Genomic DNA, 19,782 nt, shown 5'->3' on the forward strand with positions numbered 1-19,782 from the left:
AAATCTTGGGAAATGAGCAGTATTGGGAGGTACTGTGGAAACTGTAATTTCTGGAAGGAATTTGAGAAAAAAAACCCTCTGAGATAGGAGGACTTTCTACATGACAAGGACAAGACAGATATGTGTGCACAGATGGTGAATGACAGTACCATACTCTCAGGCAGGCTTATTAGTGCAGCCTCAGTGCCATGATAACATAGATGTGCTGGACTGGGGCTGACTTACACTTGACAGCTGAGAGCAAACCGGCAACTGGTCTCACCCATTTGCGCTGACATACTTAAAGAGGGCGGGAAATTGTATGTGAGAAGACAGAGGAAAGGAAGCAACAATTACATACACTAAAAAAAAAGTTACGGTTGTGGCCTTGAGATTTTTCTCTTTTCTTTTGTAAGGACTCTTTCCCCTCTCTCAGGGTTGTTAATCACATCACTTTCTGAAGACAAACAGAAGAAAGCAACGTAGTCTGTATCAATACAGTCTCCATGATATTCGTATCCTCCACAGAGCCATAGAAAAAGTGGCTATGTGAGTAGGAGTGAAATCCTGAGAGTCTCTAGCAGCTAGGTAAACTGCAGACTGTCATAAGGGTTGACAGGACCTCAGGAAGGGTTGGGGAACATGGCCCTGGGTACTGGGTTATGCAGCCCTGGTGTCTGGGAGAAGAGAGGAGTTTGCATACATGGATGGTATCCACTGCTTCTGCAGAACTCTTTAGTTGAGCATCACTTTATTTAGGGCTACTGGACCAAAATAAAATAGCTTCTCTTTATTTGGGCTCAGAATAAAATGAGACAGCAATATTCTCATCCTGTCTCTGTCTGCTCTCCTCTGTACAAAAGGAACCGGAGGGGCACTTACTTTCCCCTGGTCAGACAACCTGGCACTGGTTTTATGCTGAAGCAGTGCCTGGGCAGGCCTGACAGATGCACAGTGTTTTGAAACAGAGCTTGCATTCTTAAGGCTGCCAACTACCCTGAACAGAGCTGAATGATGCACTTCTCGTCTGGAACAAATCTGGGAAGTCCCCAGCTTCTTCCATGCCATTGGAAGTGAAACATAAAGAAAGGCCATGAACATCCTATTACTTAAATTCCATACTAATACCCGATTTCTAACCACAGCTATTTATCCACATAGTTCGATGATTTTAGGAGAAAGTGCATAGTTTACCTTCCATTTACAGGACCACTTTACCAGTGAGGAAACAGCGGTTCATGTTTGTCCAACAAGTCCATGAAGTTACGCAACTTGTAGGAAGATCCAGGTCTGTGAAGTCCAAGCCTGTTACTCCAGCCACAAGCAGAGCTATATCTAACATACAAGAAACCTGTGGGATTCACTGCAATTAGCTACAGCTCCAAGAGCTCAACAGTTCTCCACCGAAGTAGATATTTTTATGAATACCAAATTTAATCTAAGACATTCTCATTAAACTAAATAATATGATTGTTTCCTCCACCCACCCACATATAGACATTTGAGAAGGCAAATCAGTCCCAGGTATCCGGGGTTATGGACAGATTCCCTTTGTTGAGTCAGTCAGTGACACCCCACGATGTGTTGTGTCCCTGCCCTGGTCTCTGAAATGTAAATGAATTGGTTGATACAGGTCAGGCGCATTTGTATTTTTTATGAAGTGTAATAATTTATGGTCTGATTTTGGACATTAGGTTCCGAGGCCAAATTCATTTAGTTTTGAAAGCATCACAGCAGGTTATAAAGCTGATAAACTGGTATTAACATTACAGTTAAAAAGACTTATCTGATGTATTGTTAGCCTGAAGGCACATACAACAAAGACTTTTATATCTAACCTACATATACAATACAAAGCTCTAGTAAAATATTTTCCTCTCAGACTTTTGCAAAGTGTCATATTGTAATTTTCATTTAAATTTAAACTACATTTAAAATTAAAGTGGTGATCTCCAATGACACATCACCAAGATAGAACAGCCTGAGGCAGGAGTAGCTCCAATAAATTTGGCCTTTTGGGGGAGTTACATCAGAGGACATTTCAAGAGGATGTGCCATGTTTGATTGCACTGTGGCTACACACCTCTGACTTCCAGCAAGCAACAGTTTACCAGCAGTTTTAGAAGAGGTGGATGTAATCGCTGTGTCTGAGCTTTGCAAGCCAAATGCTCCCTGGAAAAAAAAAGCTGCTTTATGTTGACAAATATATCAGAATTTGAGAATGCACACCTATGCAGTTTAATTTATTATTTATTAAAAATACGTTTATTATTATATAAAATAATTTTATTTTATTTAATATTGGTTCATTTTAGAAGAAAGGCAAATATGTAACATTAGTTTTGAAAAATCAAGTTTTTGTTTTAGGAGGGAAGCATGACTGGTGTTTGGAAGAGAAAAATGAGCCGAGGGAGCACTCTCCTCCTGCTCCAGCCCTCCCACGGACTCACTGTAATGCCTTTACAGCACATTTGACTTGCCCTGACAACCAACCTGCATTAGAAAAGTGCTTAGAGATCTTCAAATGAAGAAATGTTCATAACTGAAAAGCATTTACAGTAATGAAGCCCCTTAAAAGAGGCTCTGCATGCTGCAGCTGATCCTCTAGTATAAGTGTAATTGCACTGAATGTTGTGGAGTGTATTTTCATTCCTCTTCTGCATACGTTCAATATAATTTTCTGAGTAAAACAAACATCTGTGCACAGTTGTGGAGGTGGGATTTTACACTAGTTACAGTGGATGACCTTCAGGTTTTGTTTTTGCCTAGCAGTCTTACAAAATACAAGCAAGTTACAACCCAACCTCACACTTTGACCTTTTAAAATTTACTTTTAAAAATAGAGGTTATCTTTTATGCTGCAAATTATGCCTTTATCTGTTATAATCCCATAAGTCAGATATCACAGTCCCACTTCAATTATGCTAAACTCTTATGTTAATTTTAAATCATGTAACTTAATTCCTGGCAAAGCAGGCTGGTGATTTTCAAAATGTGGTTAATGAGGCAAAGTACAATCTAGATTCTGCTACTGAGATCATCTGAATCCCTTAGGTTGCTGAAGATGACTATGGAGAGGCTCTTCTTTACAAAAGTCTGGGTTAGATTTTCAAAAAATGAATTTTTAAGTGCAATTAGGGGCTATGAAATTTGAAGTTGAGCATACAAAGAAGTTAAATTACTTTCACTAGAGCCATAGAACAACAGCGCGGCTAAAACAATTATGCTTCTGTGTGCATACATGCTTTAAAGGCCTTAAGTACTGCCCTCCCCTTTTAAATCACAAATGCAAACCGTACCAGATTTTCAAGATGACAATCCAGGGACCTGATGTCTATGTCCACAGATGCATGCAAATCAATGTCATTTTCCTTCTCATTTGCAGAAGCCAAACATTTGGTAATAACTTCTTTCACCCCCCCTTGACTCAAACAATAGCTTTATCTAAGATCAGTTAGTAGATGAAATCTTATGAGACTGTACATCTTTTTCAATACAGTTGCATCCCCCCAACCCCCAAATCTCTGTCATTCCCTGATCAGATAGGCTGAAAGTTTGTCACTAAAGCAAGCTCAAGGTGAAGCTTAAGTTCTTCAGAGACTTTGTCATTTAATGCTATTTATTTCTCCGAATTAAATTATTCATACAAAACTCACCTATAAATTGGCCTCCATTCTTTATTAGCATGTTAAACTTTTCTTCCTCATTTGTTTTTTGGAAAATATTGGTACATGAGCCATTTTGTTGTCTGCAAATTAACAATTAATTAACACACTTCCACAACAGACAAGACATATAGACATACAAAGCTTGGTGTACATTCGTTTTTTATTTAACATCTTCAATGGCCTCCCTACAAGGAAAGGAGAGATTCATTCAGTATTTGAGGTGTGAATTAATACTTATAAGAGCAAAGGATCTAGAGAGCTCCACTGTGTCCGTGGAAAAGATGCTTTTTACACCAGGGCCAAATCCAAGTGAAAACTAAGACAGTTTTCACATGAGTTAGGAGGTTGGATGACACAAAATCAAAACTCTGGCAGGAGCTGCTCTTTAATGTCCTTACGCATAGTGTCACTTGAGAGCAACAGTCATGAAAGTGCATGGCCAAAAAAACCCCCCAACTAAATTGTGCTTGGTAAAGACACATGGGAACTCAGTAACAGCCACTAACTGGCATGGTGCACAACACTGGAGTGGCAGTGTACTGGTGTCCAAGATGATAGTGGCTACAAGAAACCACCTCACCAGCATGGTGCCCTGGGGGCCAAGCCCTGGGCTGTGGGGTCTCCCCATGGTGATCTGGGCAGAGTGGTGCAGCTCTGGTGCTCCCTGCTCTGGTTTAACCAGGATAGGGCTAAGTTTCCCCAGAAGCGTGGGAGGAAGCTCTAGCCGGGTTATTCATATGCCATGCTGACGTCACGTCCAGGGGCCAGAGCGCGGGAAGAATCGGTGATTGCGTGGGGTTCACGCCGCCGGGTTTTCTCTCACTGCTATATTGGTAGATATTTTGCCCTGTTCATTGTTATTACTATTATTCTTATTGTTATTGTTGTTGTTGGTTGTGTTGCTATTGCACTGTTGTATTAAACCTCTCCTTATCTCAGTCTTGGGGCTTTGTATTTCACTCCCTTTTGTGGGGGAGGGGCAGCGGCCGCGTGGTCTCAGACCCTGGCAGGGGCTAAACCATTACAAGAGCCCACAGGAAAATCCAGAGGGATTTCTGCCAGGGAAGGTGGGAGTCAGACATCTTGAGTCTAAAGGGGGAGATTTAAGGACACATTGTCCACCTGAGGAAAGGCATGCATCAGGGCAGTTCAAGGGTTGAATATCCCGTCCCAAATGCTTCTCGAGTTAACACCTATGGGTCCGTTTAGGCACAGCAATAGCTCACACAAGTAACAGTGTGTGCGTTTACCTGTCCAAGGCATCCCTGCACCTCCTCATCAGTGCTGAACACCTGCACCTCTCTGCACCTCATGATAATGATTATTTCTGGGCTGCTTCTTTCTCCTCCTCTTTGCTCCACAGCCCCAGGGAACAGGCTGGCTTCCACTATGAGTGCTGCTAGTCACATACAGCATCACCTCTGACTTGGGTTGCCCAGTATGCTTTACCTTTCCCCCTCAAGGCTGGCTCATCCTGCTGCAAGGAGATGTGCAGAGCATGCTCAGTTACACACTGGCACTGTAGAGGCTGGAGGTGGCTTCTTCCTCTTCTGAGGAGAAAACTGAGGGAGAAACAAGCAGCAAGGGGATGCAGGAAATAGTCTCTCCTTTCAGCAGGGACCCCCACTTACTCCTGTGGAAGGACTGAAGCCATACATTTGCCTGAGATGAGGGAAAGGACAGCAATAGCGCTAGTTGTGAGCAGTGGTTGGGAACGGAGGAAAAGGACGTTTTACTTGCATCAGTTTCTGGTCAGGCTGTTTCCTTATTCTACCACTTGCTGTATCCAGATGCTGGAATAAGATGCCCCAAACCACTCCAGGAAGCAAAGAATAGGTGTCATCTTTATTTTGGAAGGGCATAGGTATTTCTCCCTATCCATTTTGCAGAGACTTCTCTTCCTCTTGGGACACCCTGGCCACCCATCCTACACCGCCATGCACAGCTGTGGATTGCAGGAACAACTGCATGCATTGGTCAGATAGCACTTGAGGGAGGAGAGGGAAGAGGAGGAGAGAAGGTACCTTTTCTTTTTATAACCAGGACTGTGGGACTCTGGACACAACTGCCTCTAGGATGAATCAGCAATACCCATCCCACCATGTAACACTGCAGCATCCACCCCACCCCTGGGGTTTGCTGGCTGCTGTCAAAGCAGGAAGGACAGCAAAACACAAGTGACTTCAGGAAGCTCTGGGGACAAAACCAGTCCATGGGTTTGGGAGGCAACGGGCATACACACCTTCTGTGTAACAAATTGCTGGGAGCTGGGCTGATGATCAGTCACTGGCAGACCAAGAGCGATCACAGCAGTTGCAGTGAAGTTGCTTCTCAGAACCGACCTTATAATGTCCCATAGCTGCCACCCTAAGACTCTGCTCTATCACCAAAGATGAAGACTATCTTGAATATTGGGATCACATTATGCATCATGTGGTTGACTCCACTGTAAATGAAAAATGTTAATTTTAATGTCTATGGCAGTTCTCTGAAAGGAGGGTCATGTTTGTCAACTCTAGTGCATCAATCAAAATGGGGTAGTGGACTGGGACTTCAGATCACAGGCATACCTAAATTTACTCTGTTCAACAGTTCAGCTGCTGTGTTATTTGTAATTTTATGCATTTGTATTCAAGAGCATCCTTCAATAAAAAACAGGTCTAAAACCAGCTACAGTCTAATGGTAATCAAACAACCAAGCCTTGCAACTGAGATGCTGCAAACATTTTAGAAAATTAGCCAATGCTTCTTTATTAATAAGTGACAGAAAGTAAAAAATACATTCAAAAAATAGTTTCAAAACCAATTTCTAAAGCAGACACACCAAAAAAGAATCATGCTACTCTGAATGCTTTGTTTTTAAACCATTAAAAGAACATTAGGTGAGCTAATGCAACAGCTGGCTGCGCTACCGCTTCCACAGTATAATCCATAATGGTAAAAGCAGCTTTTTCAGGCATTTTAGTGCAATTTATGCTGTTTACAGGTCTTTTTTTGTGCATTCTCCTATAGTTTAATGTCAATTGATGTTACTCTAGCTTATAAAATCCCCACTAAGTCAAGACAACTCCACTTAGCAGTAACTTTGTTTCCTTTCAGGGCTAATATCAAAGTAGTTGTTTTGAATCCCAAAATGATAAATATCTAATAGAAGCCTGAAGCTATTCTGGTGCTATACAATTGGTGATGTATAATTGAACATTAAGTAATCCAAGTAATAGAAGTCATAGGTCAGCTGTCTCTCCTCCTTAGACAATTCCTTTAAGTATTGCCTCACTACTTCTGCACTTGTTCTCTCATCAGAGGAATGTCTGTCTTTGAATTTAGGAAACTTCAGCTCAGCTGGAGCACCTACCAACTGCAAAAAGTAATTGGCATCTTCTTCCAGGGTTTCAAACTTTCCTATAAAATCATAGTTGATGAGGCAGGGATAGCAGAGCTTACTGACTTGTTCCCAATGAATGTCCATTCCTACTGGGCGATGGGAATCTAACAAATACTGGATAAACTCCTTGAACTTAACTCCTGATCCTGTTTTCAATGACTCTTCATTTGCATTATGTCTATACTTCTTAATTATTGCCTTCCCAAATACCGGATGGTAATAGCTGTTTGGATGTTCAAACTTATCCCTGAAGGCAGATACCAGTCTTTCCATAGGATCACGTACAAATATAGTCTTGGTGTAGGTGTTCAAGCGTGTGTATATCCCTTTTAGGTCATAACTGTCCAGTCTCCTTAGATGCTTTCCATAGTGCACATCATCATGGGAAATGTTGTGTGCTGAAGTGGCGAGTCCATTGAGCACCATGAGGACCCTTTTCCAATTGGAGCAGCCTGCTTTCGGCACTTCGCAGTACAGGACCTTGTGCCTGTCCTCCACGTAAATTCTTGACACCAGGTGCACAAGGTGGGTCCGCAGCTTCTTTCTGCTGTTGTATTTCTTACAGAAGTCATGCAGGAAGGACCTGCGCTTTTCCTGGGCACTATCCACATCCTTCCAATTGCCACCTTTGACTAATGTCTTGTTTAAAGGGTGCAGTGCAGGAGGTAAATATACCCCTCTGAAGTGGCTGAGAGGTGACTCACTCATCTTCTGCTGGTCAGACAGTTGGCTCACCAAGGAAGCAGCCACCACACCAAAAGGGTCAGCCTTGCCCCGCCAGTGCCTGCCACCTGAGGCAGCCATCTCGTGCTTACTGAGGCCAGGAGGAGCACTGCTGTTCCACGCTGCTCTCCTTGTCATCCCCGGAGGTGAGAGTATGAAATCCTGCAAACAGGGAAAGGAGCAGAGCTTACAATGCAGCGACAGCCCAGCCCAGCCTATTCACATTGCAACAGTAGCAAGGATGGTGATGCACACTCACGACCAAGCCGCGTTTAGTACTACAAAGGCTCTTCTGAACCACTCAATCAATACAGCTAATTTAGCAACAAACTGGGCTAATTACTGAAATACATGCTTCTGAAGCTTACCTGTTAGCACGCAGTAGGTCTTCCGAGAAAAACAAAGAGCTTAAACCACACCTTTCAAGAAATCAGAAGAAGTTCACACAGGGAAGCTGACAGTCCTGGTAGGAGTGGGCCAGGTGCTTTTCTCTACCAAACACATTTTCCGCTGTGACAGCACTGGTTGAGTTGCACGGCTGCTAATAGCTCTCTGGAGCACACTGTCACAGTCACATTAACGGCTGCTCAATCTGCTTCCACCACTGACATGGAGCAGGCCTTGTCCCCAGTGGTGGTAGTGGGTAAACCTAGGGCTCCTAAATAGCTGACATCAGTGGGTTTGAGTGGGGTGTAGTGACAGAGTAAATCCTCCCTCCAAAAAGGTCCTATTCCTGTCCCCCTACAGATAGATCATGGAAGTGTGATGCATTGGACTGCATGCACATACACATGTTTGCAACACAGATGCCTGAACCTGAGCTAGCTGCTTTCACAGCTGATAAGGCAAAATAGGTGCCTTCAGAGCCTATTCCATCTGACTTATTTAAACATCAACATTAAAGACATCAACTAACTAAACATCAACTAGTGACCCTGCAAAGAATGTGAAAAGATGAGACTTTCCTCCCAAACATGTCTTTTAATGTCCCCAGCCACCGCGCAGTCCACAAGCTGCAGAAACAGCAAAGCTTGGACTGTGTTTTGCCATCAAATTCTTCAGGGTCTTGTGTCATGCAAGTTGACTGAAGACTTTCTTGCAGTTAGGGTATTTCTGCTCTCTCATTCCCAAGTGGATTCTCGTGTGTCTACTAAGACTTGTAGATTTTTTTCTCCTGTCAATAGGGAAGCCTGCTTCATTGGGACATCTATACAGCTGCCTATTTTCATTACACTTCTGGAGAGGGCGGATGCTTGTTTTTAACCATGCTGTTGCAAATACCAGCTAGCCAAATGGTTAGCTGGACACTCATGCACAGACTGCCTGACTGCTTTCATAAGTTGAACTTCTTTGGAAACCTACATAAAAAGACTCTTCTGCCATAAACTGATTAAACATTTACTAGAAAGTTGATTTGTAGACTGGCAGGCTATAAGTGTGAATTTGGGGGGATGGGAAAGTTCGCAGGCCAACTCAAATAAGGTTGTTAAAAATTCAGAGGAATAATGTAAGAAATGGTAATGCATGGAGCACAATTTGAATTCCAGTTTTAAATAATGCCTGTGGAAAAACAAGCAGTTCCAAGAAAAGTTAGCCTATCTTGCAGTGTAATAATTTCCAATGACAAAAACAAAACTGGGGGATCAGGCTATTCTATATTGCTGCAAATCACTGACGATGAGGTCTTTGTTTTCACTTAACTGAGTAAAATTATTTTTGTATTGGTGAAAGCAAATAAAAGAACAGAGCCATGCAGGACTTGTACATCTGTGAAAGAGGGCATGTTGGCATTCTTAGAGATGCCAAAGGGTACTTGAATTCTTTCAGTTTGATGTGGTCAGTTTTTCTAATATAATTTATTTTCTAAATTCCGTTGTGTAATGTTTAATTTTGTAAAACAACTGAAGCACATGTGCCTAGAGACTTATCCCTTCTGCCCTAGGACAGAAAGAATTCAGGAGCATAGTTAGTGTGTAATAACAGAAGGTAGTACTCATAGTAAAACAGGGGATGACTATGAGCCTGATGGGAATTTCAGCATCACAGTGAATGGTGACTCACAAGTGCTACTGCAGAACTACAGATTTACAAATACATTAAATGCCTTTGTCACGTCCCGCTCAGACGAGGGAGACAAGTGACTCAGATTCGCAGCCTTGACCCTAAAAATGTGAAAATGAAAAATATGGGGTACACAGAAATCAACCACACAGTACCAGGCTCAACAGAAGTAGGAATAAAGTTACACTACAATGCTAAAGTAACCAAAGACTGTAAACTCATCGCTGCGGCTCTGGGGAATGTTATAATTTACAAGACAGTTTCCAGTGATACGTGACTGTACTGGTGTTCCCCAACACAGAGAAAATTCAAGAGAGGGCAGCAGTACCTCATGACTTCCTATGGTATGTAAGCTGAATTCAGGAGTCTATTTCAGGAGATATTTCAGTGCAAAGACACTTAAACCATCTGAATTTCAAACTAATGCCACTAAACTGAGCTCTACACTTCAGAGGAAATTCAGCCTGTGGTCCTGAACTAGTGGAAGATGCCTCAGTTCCACCAGGCCAGGAGGGAAAAGGACAGACTGAAAGGTGTGTGGTCTTGATTTTGTTCCATTTCAAACAGTCTGCAACCTCAGGGGATAACCCAAGCAGCTGTGAATACAGCTGTAGGAACCACTACTGAAGGATTTTTCACTGGATTAAAGAATTCAGAGAAGGATGGGCATAACTATTCAAAGAAATCTCAGGTAACACCCTAAAGGAACAACATATGCACAGTGGGAGTCACTTGAAAGGGGTTCCCTCCAAGCAAGATGAAGCAAAAGAAGAAAAAAATCTATCAGGGAAAAAAAGCCCCAAACATAAGGGGAAAAAAAAAAAGACCTAGGGGAAAAACAATGACACGGGAAGTTCTGAGGACAAAAAAATTATCTAAATATGTAAAATACTATTAGTTGCTTCCCCTCTCCACTTCCCCTTCTCATTGAGACACATATCCCATAGTGAATACAACAGTATTGTGTAATAAATGTTATTATAAGCTCCACGAGGGATAGTGTGCTTGCAGTAAATGCTGGCTGTAACTTTCTCTGTCTAAGAATGGGAATGGGTGGTAATTTTCAAAGGCTTTACATTGACATTGAAGTTTACCAACACACACACACAAAAAGATATCAAACCTTCCTATACACTTGTGTGAGTAACTAGGTTAGTAGTTAGTAGAGGTGAGACAAATGAGCAGATGAATCAAGCTTTACTTTTGATGAGAAATGTTTAACTAGAAAGTTTTCTTGGGAAACTAACAGAAATTGTTGAATAAATAGTGCCATATTTCTTAAACAAAACTACCTGACAGTCTGGCATATTTAGCTGCTATCACTCCTATGTGCATGACAGAGCCGAAAACCACACACTCTGAAAGGATTTTAATGTTTTATGGTACTAGGCTTACACAAAGTGAGATGCCTTCTTTGGATTCCTCTTGGTGCCAATGACTTTTCAATGCCCATTTTATGACACTTTAAAGATCTGATCATCTCCATGTTGTGCTGATTTTTTTCACAGTGGGAACAGGAAAAGAAGAAACTCGCAAATGCAATAAACACTTTTTTTAAAAAAATTGTCCATTATATCTATGTTCCTAACAGTCCACCTCACAAGCTGCTGAGCACCATTATTTTAGAAAATGCCTGAATGTACACCAACAGGCAACACACAGGTAATCCCACATCAGCCACTAACTCTGGATCCAGATCTTCCCATGCAAACACTCCTTACCAGACTATTTGAGACAAATGTCCAAGTGCAGGGATGGCCATTCATGGCTTTCCAAAGAGCTGCTAAGTTTGGGAACCAGCTGCCTGGCATGGGAGATGAACTCCATGGTCACCTTGGAGAGATGCAAGGCTGTCCTTGAGACATGCTGACAACCTATGCAGCAGGTTGTGTACATTTCATCCAAGAAATAAAATCCAGTGACATGTTGCAATTACGTGCAAGTGACGTTGCTAGCAATTACACAGAGTGCCTTATTCTCTGTTTGCATTATCACATTTGAAAGCAAGTTAAGAAATGGCAATATGTACAATTTAGAAGGGTATGCACATCGCCTCTGTCTCCCTTCAGCTAGGCAGGAACTGAAGACAGATTTTAAAATTAGTTTAAATACAACGAAAAAAAGGAAGTTAACAGAGTGTTAGTGTGGTGTTTGGCTACTGGCAGGCAACTCAGTGAAGCTGCTGAAACAAAAGGCCTTTATGTATCATTAGTGAGTTAATGGATTTTTTTTGACATTTTTATTGCTGGAGACTCCCTGCTCCTCCACATCCACAAAAGGGTTTCTCCTCACTGTAAAAATAAGTAGACAATACCTTCTTTTACACACATTGAAGCTGTCCTTTCCTTTAATACCTTCACAAGCCACTGAGGTAGAAGAGATTGACTGTTGCCAAGAATGGTTAAGACTCATCCAATTATGCTTTGTGGTGGTTTTACAATGCACGGGTGGGATCTCATCTAGACAGTTTGCAATTAGAGCAACCCACCATGCAAAAAGATAATGATGTATTGGAAAGAATGATATTCTGAAGCTGATTTACGAAGATTTAATGGCCTTCAGTGCAGACAGTGCTATGTTTCCCAAATGCTTTAGTGCTGGATCTTCATTTTTACTAACAAGAATAATAAAATTAAGTGATCCCAACAGAAAGCATAGGACAAAGAATAGTTGAAGAAAGAAATATTCTGTTTTACTGCGCTTTTCTGTGCTGCCAAATGACTACATCCTAAGTATCAGTAATGTATGTTTGGTTAACATCTAGATAATATGTCTTCTGTCCTAAAACATGCTTCCTGAAATAGTCCTCTAAGATGCTTCTTAGGAGCAACTGCATGAAATCACCTGGGAGCCTACTGTGCTCTGCTTTTTACTGTGGCTTGCACTTGACTGTTGAAGGTTTGAGTGACCTGAGGACCCTGTCAGCACTATTATATTAAACAGCTAACATGGGTGCTCTTCAAACACATGGATATTCAGAGATGATAAAAACTTCATTCCTTAGGACAAGAACAGGTTGAAATATTTTTTTGCAGATCAAAATTATGAAAAGCAATTATTTATAAGGACAGTGCATTTGTGTTTTCTGATCAAGCCAGGCAGGGTTTCTGCAGTACATACTCACAGAAACTTACCCATGAGAAGAAGCAAAGGCCCCTCCCAATGATGAAATGACAGGAGTTTGAAATACGTGCTTGGAGTATATTATATCTTCACTTACATCCCAGTCCTTTTGTACTACATATGTTTGGCAGTGACGAAGTTCAGCATGAACTGAGAGCACTAGATACTTTATTTCACTGTATAAATGTATTTCTTTACGCTGCTTCTTATGTGAGGATTTTTTTATAATGACCATATAATTTCAAGACCTTACTTGTTTACCTAGGATGTCTCTGTAGAAAACATACAGGGAAAGGCTCTTCTGAGACAAGGTTCATTTTCTGATTCACTCTCTAACTCTGTATTGATCAGGGAGTGCATGGAGATCAGTCCCTTAATTTAGGTACTGAGATGAAGGCAGCTTGAATTCTGTAGGGCTATAAAACAAACATCCTCTTACTTGGATTGGAGGATTGTGGGAGTCTTTGAAAAGGTAACACATAGTTTCAGCCTAAACCTCATTTGCTTAAAATATTGAGTTTTTCATATGATTGGGCACAGTTAGAAGGATTTATTCAGCAGAGGTCCATGACTGTGGCAGATGGCTCAGAATTGATATGTAGTGGAAATATGAGGAAAAGTTTGCATGACTCCCAACTTCGTCAAGCCCGTGAAGCCTGGAGCTACTACTACATCACTTTAGCTGTAAAACCATGTAGAACTATACTTACACATGTATGTGCAAGTTTTCTTAAGCCTGCCAAAAGGAGGGATTCTGCCAAGAGGAGGGATTATACTTAATTTTTTTGTGCTAGAAGACTATTTGCAAAGCATAATTCAGAATGGCCAGGCTCCTCTACTACTGTGCTACCTGAGCTAACACATAAACATGCTCACAACTTTCTCGTATCATAGCAGCTGTGTAGTATAATGTTGGTGAGCACAACAAATCCCTACAGGAGCTTCCAATGGAGACACTATCCAGGCTGGCCACAAGTGACAGGAAATATTTGCTGATGAGGTTCTGCACCCTCTGTGCATTGGAGATAAACCTCTTGATTCATCACTTGTGCTTAAAACAGCTACTCCAGAGATAGCCAACACTAACCCCTCATCTCCCATGAATTTTTTGTTTATCTAATTTATTCAGAGCAAATCACCACTGCTACATTCCTCACAAGCCAGAGTTGACATATGTATTCCCTGTGAACACTGCAAGTTTAGTGGAGGTACTTCTGCCAGAGAGACCTTGTGGCTCATACGCAATTCCAATATGGAAAAGGAAGAACGAAACAACTGTGCTTTGAACTTTCATAGTTCTTTCTGCCCCTAAAGTTCTCAAAAACCCACAAAATGTCAGCAAGCTTATCTTTCCTCTAGATTAAGATTTAGGAATATTTTGTATGTGGAACCATCAGTCCTGAAAGGCAAAACCTTATGTACTGGGTCTGGCGGTCAAACCACCACATCTTACTATACAGACACCGCATTTTCTTATGAGGTATGTATCCCTAAAACACACGTACTTCTAGCAAGCATCTCTAAGATTACTAAATGAGTTGGGGGAAAAAAAGAAAAAAGAAATGAGTATACAAGGTGCTCATGGCTTCCTGCAGAGACTAAGAGGCAAACTTTATAGTTTGTAGTTTGTTAGGTTCAAGGGAGGTACTTGCAAACACTAAGTCAGACACAAATGAGAATAACTGATCATAGTAAGAAAAAAAGTAGTACTGCAGGTAAATTTTAATTAACAGATACCAGACATTTTATATACTGCTTTTCAAAACACAGCTTTGTGAATCAGTGACTATTGCCCCTTGAATCTGTTAGCAGAAAGTCTGGCATCTCACTGCAGGGTGACTTGGAGTTATGGCAAGGGCACAGACAAAGCAATGAAGAAGGAAAAGGCAGAGGGAAAGAGATTTTTTTTTTTAATGCGATGTGGCCAAGTGTCAGTGAATGAGCTGGTGTGGAAAAATTTGAAAGGAGAGCACCAGTCCAGAGGCTGGTTTTGGAGAACAACCCAGGCCCACAGGCAATGGGAAAAGTGGAGAGGCCCAATAGGGTAAGATAAACAGTAACATTATCAGGATTATAGTATTAGTCCCATGCCCATTTAATAAGGGGGCAGGAGGAACTCATTTGTCTTTGCCTGAGACCCTCACAGATACATGACTCCTGGCTTTGCACTTGGGCTCCCCTCCTCTCCCTGCCCCCTGCTTGCATCTACAAAAAGCACAGTCACCCATGCTAATGAGGCAAGACAGTCTGCATGAGCCACTTCCACAAGCTGATTCATATGGTCAGCAACTTGGATGAAGGAAATTAATCTCTTATTTTACTTGCCAATTCTTGTCCAAATCTGGAATTAACTCCCTCCTGTTTCTGCCCTCACAGTTAAAATATTTGTTTTCTCCAAAACATGCTCAGAATGGGAAGGATAAGAAAGATCAAGGCACAGTTAACAGAAAAAGTACCAATAAAGATGCTATTAGTATCAGAAACTAAGCAACATGTAAGTTTGCATGACAGATTAAAGATTCACCAAGACAACTGCAAGCAAGTATGGGAAAATAAAAACAAGCACTCCACCCCATTACTACTAATAAAGAAACAATTTTCAAGGTCGATCAATGGTAATGATAAATTGGCATCTGGATAGTGCAATGCTGATGCTGCTTCTCTAGGTTTCTGACAATAGTTTCATGGGGCTGGTTCTTTGCAGTACAACTCACAGACTTCTAAATAAGCACAGAGCCATTGCAGCCCAGACAGCCTGTGTTTGGACAGAGCCTGCATCCAGTTTGCATCGAGTGCTCGTCTCTAGATGTGTAGCTAAGATACACTTAATGAAAGGCAACTTTCAGATCATGGACCACTTAACTCTTGGCCATATTTAGCCCAACCTCCTTCCTGTGCAGTCACACTCGTTTTGGGTACAGGTAAACCAGTACGTTCAAACAGCATTTAATTCCGAGCTCAAGTCCTCCTCCTCTGTGCATACTGTTAATAAAACCTTAGTCAGTCACTGCAGTCAGTGGCCAGAAATCTTTATCAGCACTCACTCTTATTTCTGTACACAACGTCATAGCAAAGCAGCTTAAACAACCTGAAATTCAAAATGGACTCAAACTAAGCACACAATACTCATTTCATGAAGAATAATAGTAGAAAAAGACTCTTGGGTTCCACTGACTAGTAGGTTTACTATATACATACAGAGAGTTTAAATCTGAAGATGACACTTTCAGGTAATATCTGTATATTACATATTTGTCTCTTCTTTGAGTTCATTAAATAATGTTAACATGCCTACTTTTTCGTAACTTAAAGCACAGAAGCAAGTCAACCTAGATAGTTCCCTCTGTTGACAAATGCAATTCTCAAAATCATTACCTCCAAGTGCATGGTAGTTCATATACACAGTTATTTTATGAAGAAGAAAATAAATAATGCCTCTTGCATGTTCACAACTCAAGCCAGGCAGGCATTTTTGAGCACATTTGTTATTTTAAACAACATCTGTTTTCCTCTCTGAAGACAAGGGCTGATGCCTGAGGCTAGATGCCAACATCTTTTTATCCAGAGGTATTAGGGACCATGTTTTGGCACTTGCTGTTCCCCCCTGCACAGGGGAGACCCGGTCCCCATTGCCCCATCCGCATGAGTAGACATATTTCCTGGGAGGGTGATCTGCTGGGCATTAACCCTGGAGGTTAACTAACTCTGTGTTCTGGGACTGAAACCCTGTCTCCCCTCTTCCAGGGAGTGCTGTAATCACCAGACATCAGATGAGCCTCTCTCTCTCTCTCTCTAGTTCAACTTTACATACAGGAGGGATATAACATGGGTCTTACAGGAAGCAGAAGTTGTAGGCTTGAATCTGCTCGGGCAGAGGAAGAAAATGAACCTAGACTTCCATATTTCAGGGAATCACTGACTTAGTTTTCACAGCTATCCCAACACCATCTTAAGAAGACTGCCTGGCATACCTGTACCTCGTGTGGTCCAATCTGGCAGGTTTGAGGTTTCCTGGTGAGATAGCTGTTTCTGGGTTTCCACCACACTGAGAGAAGTGCCTGGGTTGGATCAGTCCTGCCAACACTGGGGCACACCTGTACATGCAGAGGAACAAGCCTACGAGGCTCAGCTGCCTCCTCTGGGAGGTGATGAATGAGCAGAAGACATCACAGATCTGGACTTGAGTTGAATTTAGGCACTTCAGCTTCCTTCCAAACCTGCCCACACTGAACTACAATTAAGCTATAGCTACTTAAACAGTTGCTTAGAATGTTTGTTCTGAGTAGCCAAATATGGAGCTTGGGTGCTCATTAAAATACTTGGAATAAAAAGAAGGCAAAGAGCACGTGTTATATGGGGAAACAATGTGATTCTAAGACCAAAAGGTTTTGAGTTGGGTACCAAATCCTTTCCTCAATTACTTTAAAGGAATTACTTCAGCTGCAAATGTCATCTACAAACAAGCTGTTCAACAAGATGTTCTTACAAGCAGCAACACAAGTGGTAACCTAGTTTTGGAGGAGTTTCAATCACGTTTCTCCATCCCATCTCTCCCTGCCAGCACTTCCAGTTCCTCCCTGTACCCAGCTGGCAGCAGTGGGCAACGCGGTGGCTCACCACCTGCATTCGTGCTTGACAGCCAGGCCTCTACCCTCTCCTGAAATGGATACAGAGCTGGGATACTAATGACTGTCTTCTCAGTGAGGACAAAACTTCCCTTCTGACCAGCCACCACCCTTCACAACACTGAGCTCTTATAACTGTGTCAAAGTTGGCTAAAATTGTCCCCAGCTTCAAACATTACTGCAGGAGGACTGAGAGGGCGATGGCCTGGCAGTATGACTGGACAGGTCTCTCTAGGGCATCCAGGGCATTTACAACTAGCAAAATGTAAAAATGAAGATAATAAACAGCTGTACACTTTCCCCACAAAAGCCAGCATCCCCTTTGAGAAGAGAGGGCTGTAATGTAATGCTCTGCTTCTGCATACATGGCAGTATTTCTCACATTAGTGGCTGTGGTAAGATCCACAGGGATTTTCTGCTGGTAAACAGAATCCATTTCTATCTTCTCTGCAGGTAAACACACTTATCTTCCAGCATGAACGAGACATCTTGCTCTTTTAGAAATAGTAAGAAAAGTTTCAAATGAAACTAGGTTCAGCTGAAGAATATTAATGTATATTCAGGCATGAAGAATTCAATTTCCCCCAAATTGCTTTGGAAGAGACAGTAAGATCTCTAGAGGTCTCAAAGCATTTTCCCCTCAATCACAATTAGCATTTAATTCAAATTAGATTACTTTATTGGTAAATAAAAAATAAATAGAAATGTATAATGCACTCTACGTTGGCAAATACCTCAAATCTGTGTTTGCCTACGTTCATAACACTTTTAAACTAATTCATGTGTTCAATTTTTTTAAAACATTAATTGATTGCATTGAGAATTGATTGCATTAATAAATTAATGTGGGACAAAATAGGCTGTGAATTTATGAAGGGGTTTATCCACTGCACACTCCCTCCTCACACTGACTGAAAGGTAGCATACCGTAGCGTACTGTGGGCTAACTTGTGTTTATCATAGGTAAAAGAAAACACCCTAGTTTATTCTGTAGCAGTTTTTTGTATAGCTATCCACTCAGCATGCATTAATCTGCTAGCAGTGCCACAGATGATCAGTGTGCCATGCAAACACTAAATAGTTCAAGCACCATCCCTCCTTGAAGCAGAGGAATAATGAGAAAGAATGGCATTGTGGTTAAGGGTAGGTGCACCGGCCTCAATCACAGTGTTTGGTTTTGTAACTTTGAGCAAGTCCCTTGACCTTCACACTTCATTTTTTCCATGCCTGCAAAACAAGGAAAGATAATAATTGCCTACTCCATGTGATTATTGTGATTCCTAATTTCTGATTAACACTGGTAGAAAACTTGCCATTTTACAGAGCGAGAAGGGACACTCAAGAAATCTGAGAATCAGGATTGCAACCCAACTTTCCAGCCCGTGCTGCCTTTCATTGCTTAAACCTCACACCATTTCTTTCAGTATTTCTGTTGAACATCCAGTCTTCTTAGTCTCTTGTATACTCTAATGCTTGTTTTCTTCACAAGAAGAATCATTCTCCATAAAATTGAAGATATTTTTATCTTCACACACTGCATGTATACTCCTGTCTATACAGCCTGAGAAATGGTTTCCTTCAAAAGGATACTGAAAAGGTTCTCAAATAAAAGTGCCTGCTGTTCTTATTTGAATAATATTTCCTCCTGCATTTTTCTGACATTCTCCATCTCAGTACTATATATTATTTAATCAGTAAAGGACTGTTATGTTATCTAAACTTGAAGTGGGCAGAAAATGGTATCAGGAGCAGCCCTGATCAGCCTGGAAGAAAGAAAATGTTATGTGTAGGGCAAACCTGAACAATTTTTCCTGTCCGATTTTCCTATCTAATCAGATATCACATAATGAATGGAAAATTAATTTTAAAAAAATGCAACTTCTACTTACTGGTAACAAAATGTGCATGGGGAGCATGATGGATCTGAGAGTCAACCAGACAGGGCTCAGAGGTGCCCACCTCAAGCATATGCATGTAAACAAGTGAATACCTACAGGACAGCATGATGGGGGAAGGCTCTCATACCTTCTCTGGGAAACCAGCATGGCTGGGTGCCTCTCCACAGTGCCTGTACACTATTGCGCACTAGACAGGGAGAAAACAGGAAGAATTAGAGGTCTGTGTGCAGTCTCACTGGGATCAGAGAGATGTGGTGGGACAGCTCACAGGACTGGAGAGCTGCCATGGATGGATACAGGCTCTTCAGGAAGGGCAGGCT

General features: G+C 41.6%; 1 protein-coding gene across 5 annotated transcripts in view; it reads right to left on the reverse strand.

Annotated features, from left to right (window-relative positions):
• Positions 1–6,372: 6,372 nt before the first annotated feature.
• CHST9 (carbohydrate sulfotransferase 9) overlaps positions 6,373–19,782 on the reverse strand; it is a 92,367-nt gene continuing 78,957 nt past the window's right edge. For all 5 annotated transcript variants that reach the window (XM_074880050.1, XM_074880030.1, XM_074880040.1 and 2 more), the window contains one exon: positions 6,373–7,917. In XM_074880050.1, coding sequence (XP_074736151.1) covers positions 6,820–7,917 — 1,098 coding nt within the window. In that variant the 3' untranslated portion in view covers positions 6,373–6,819. The remainder of the gene's footprint in view (positions 7,918–19,782) is intronic.

The sequence above is a fragment of the Strix uralensis genome, chromosome 1 (genome assembly GCF_047716275.1).
Source record: "Strix uralensis isolate ZFMK-TIS-50842 chromosome 1, bStrUra1, whole genome shotgun sequence".
Taxonomy (NCBI): domain Eukaryota; kingdom Metazoa; phylum Chordata; class Aves; order Strigiformes; family Strigidae; genus Strix; species Strix uralensis.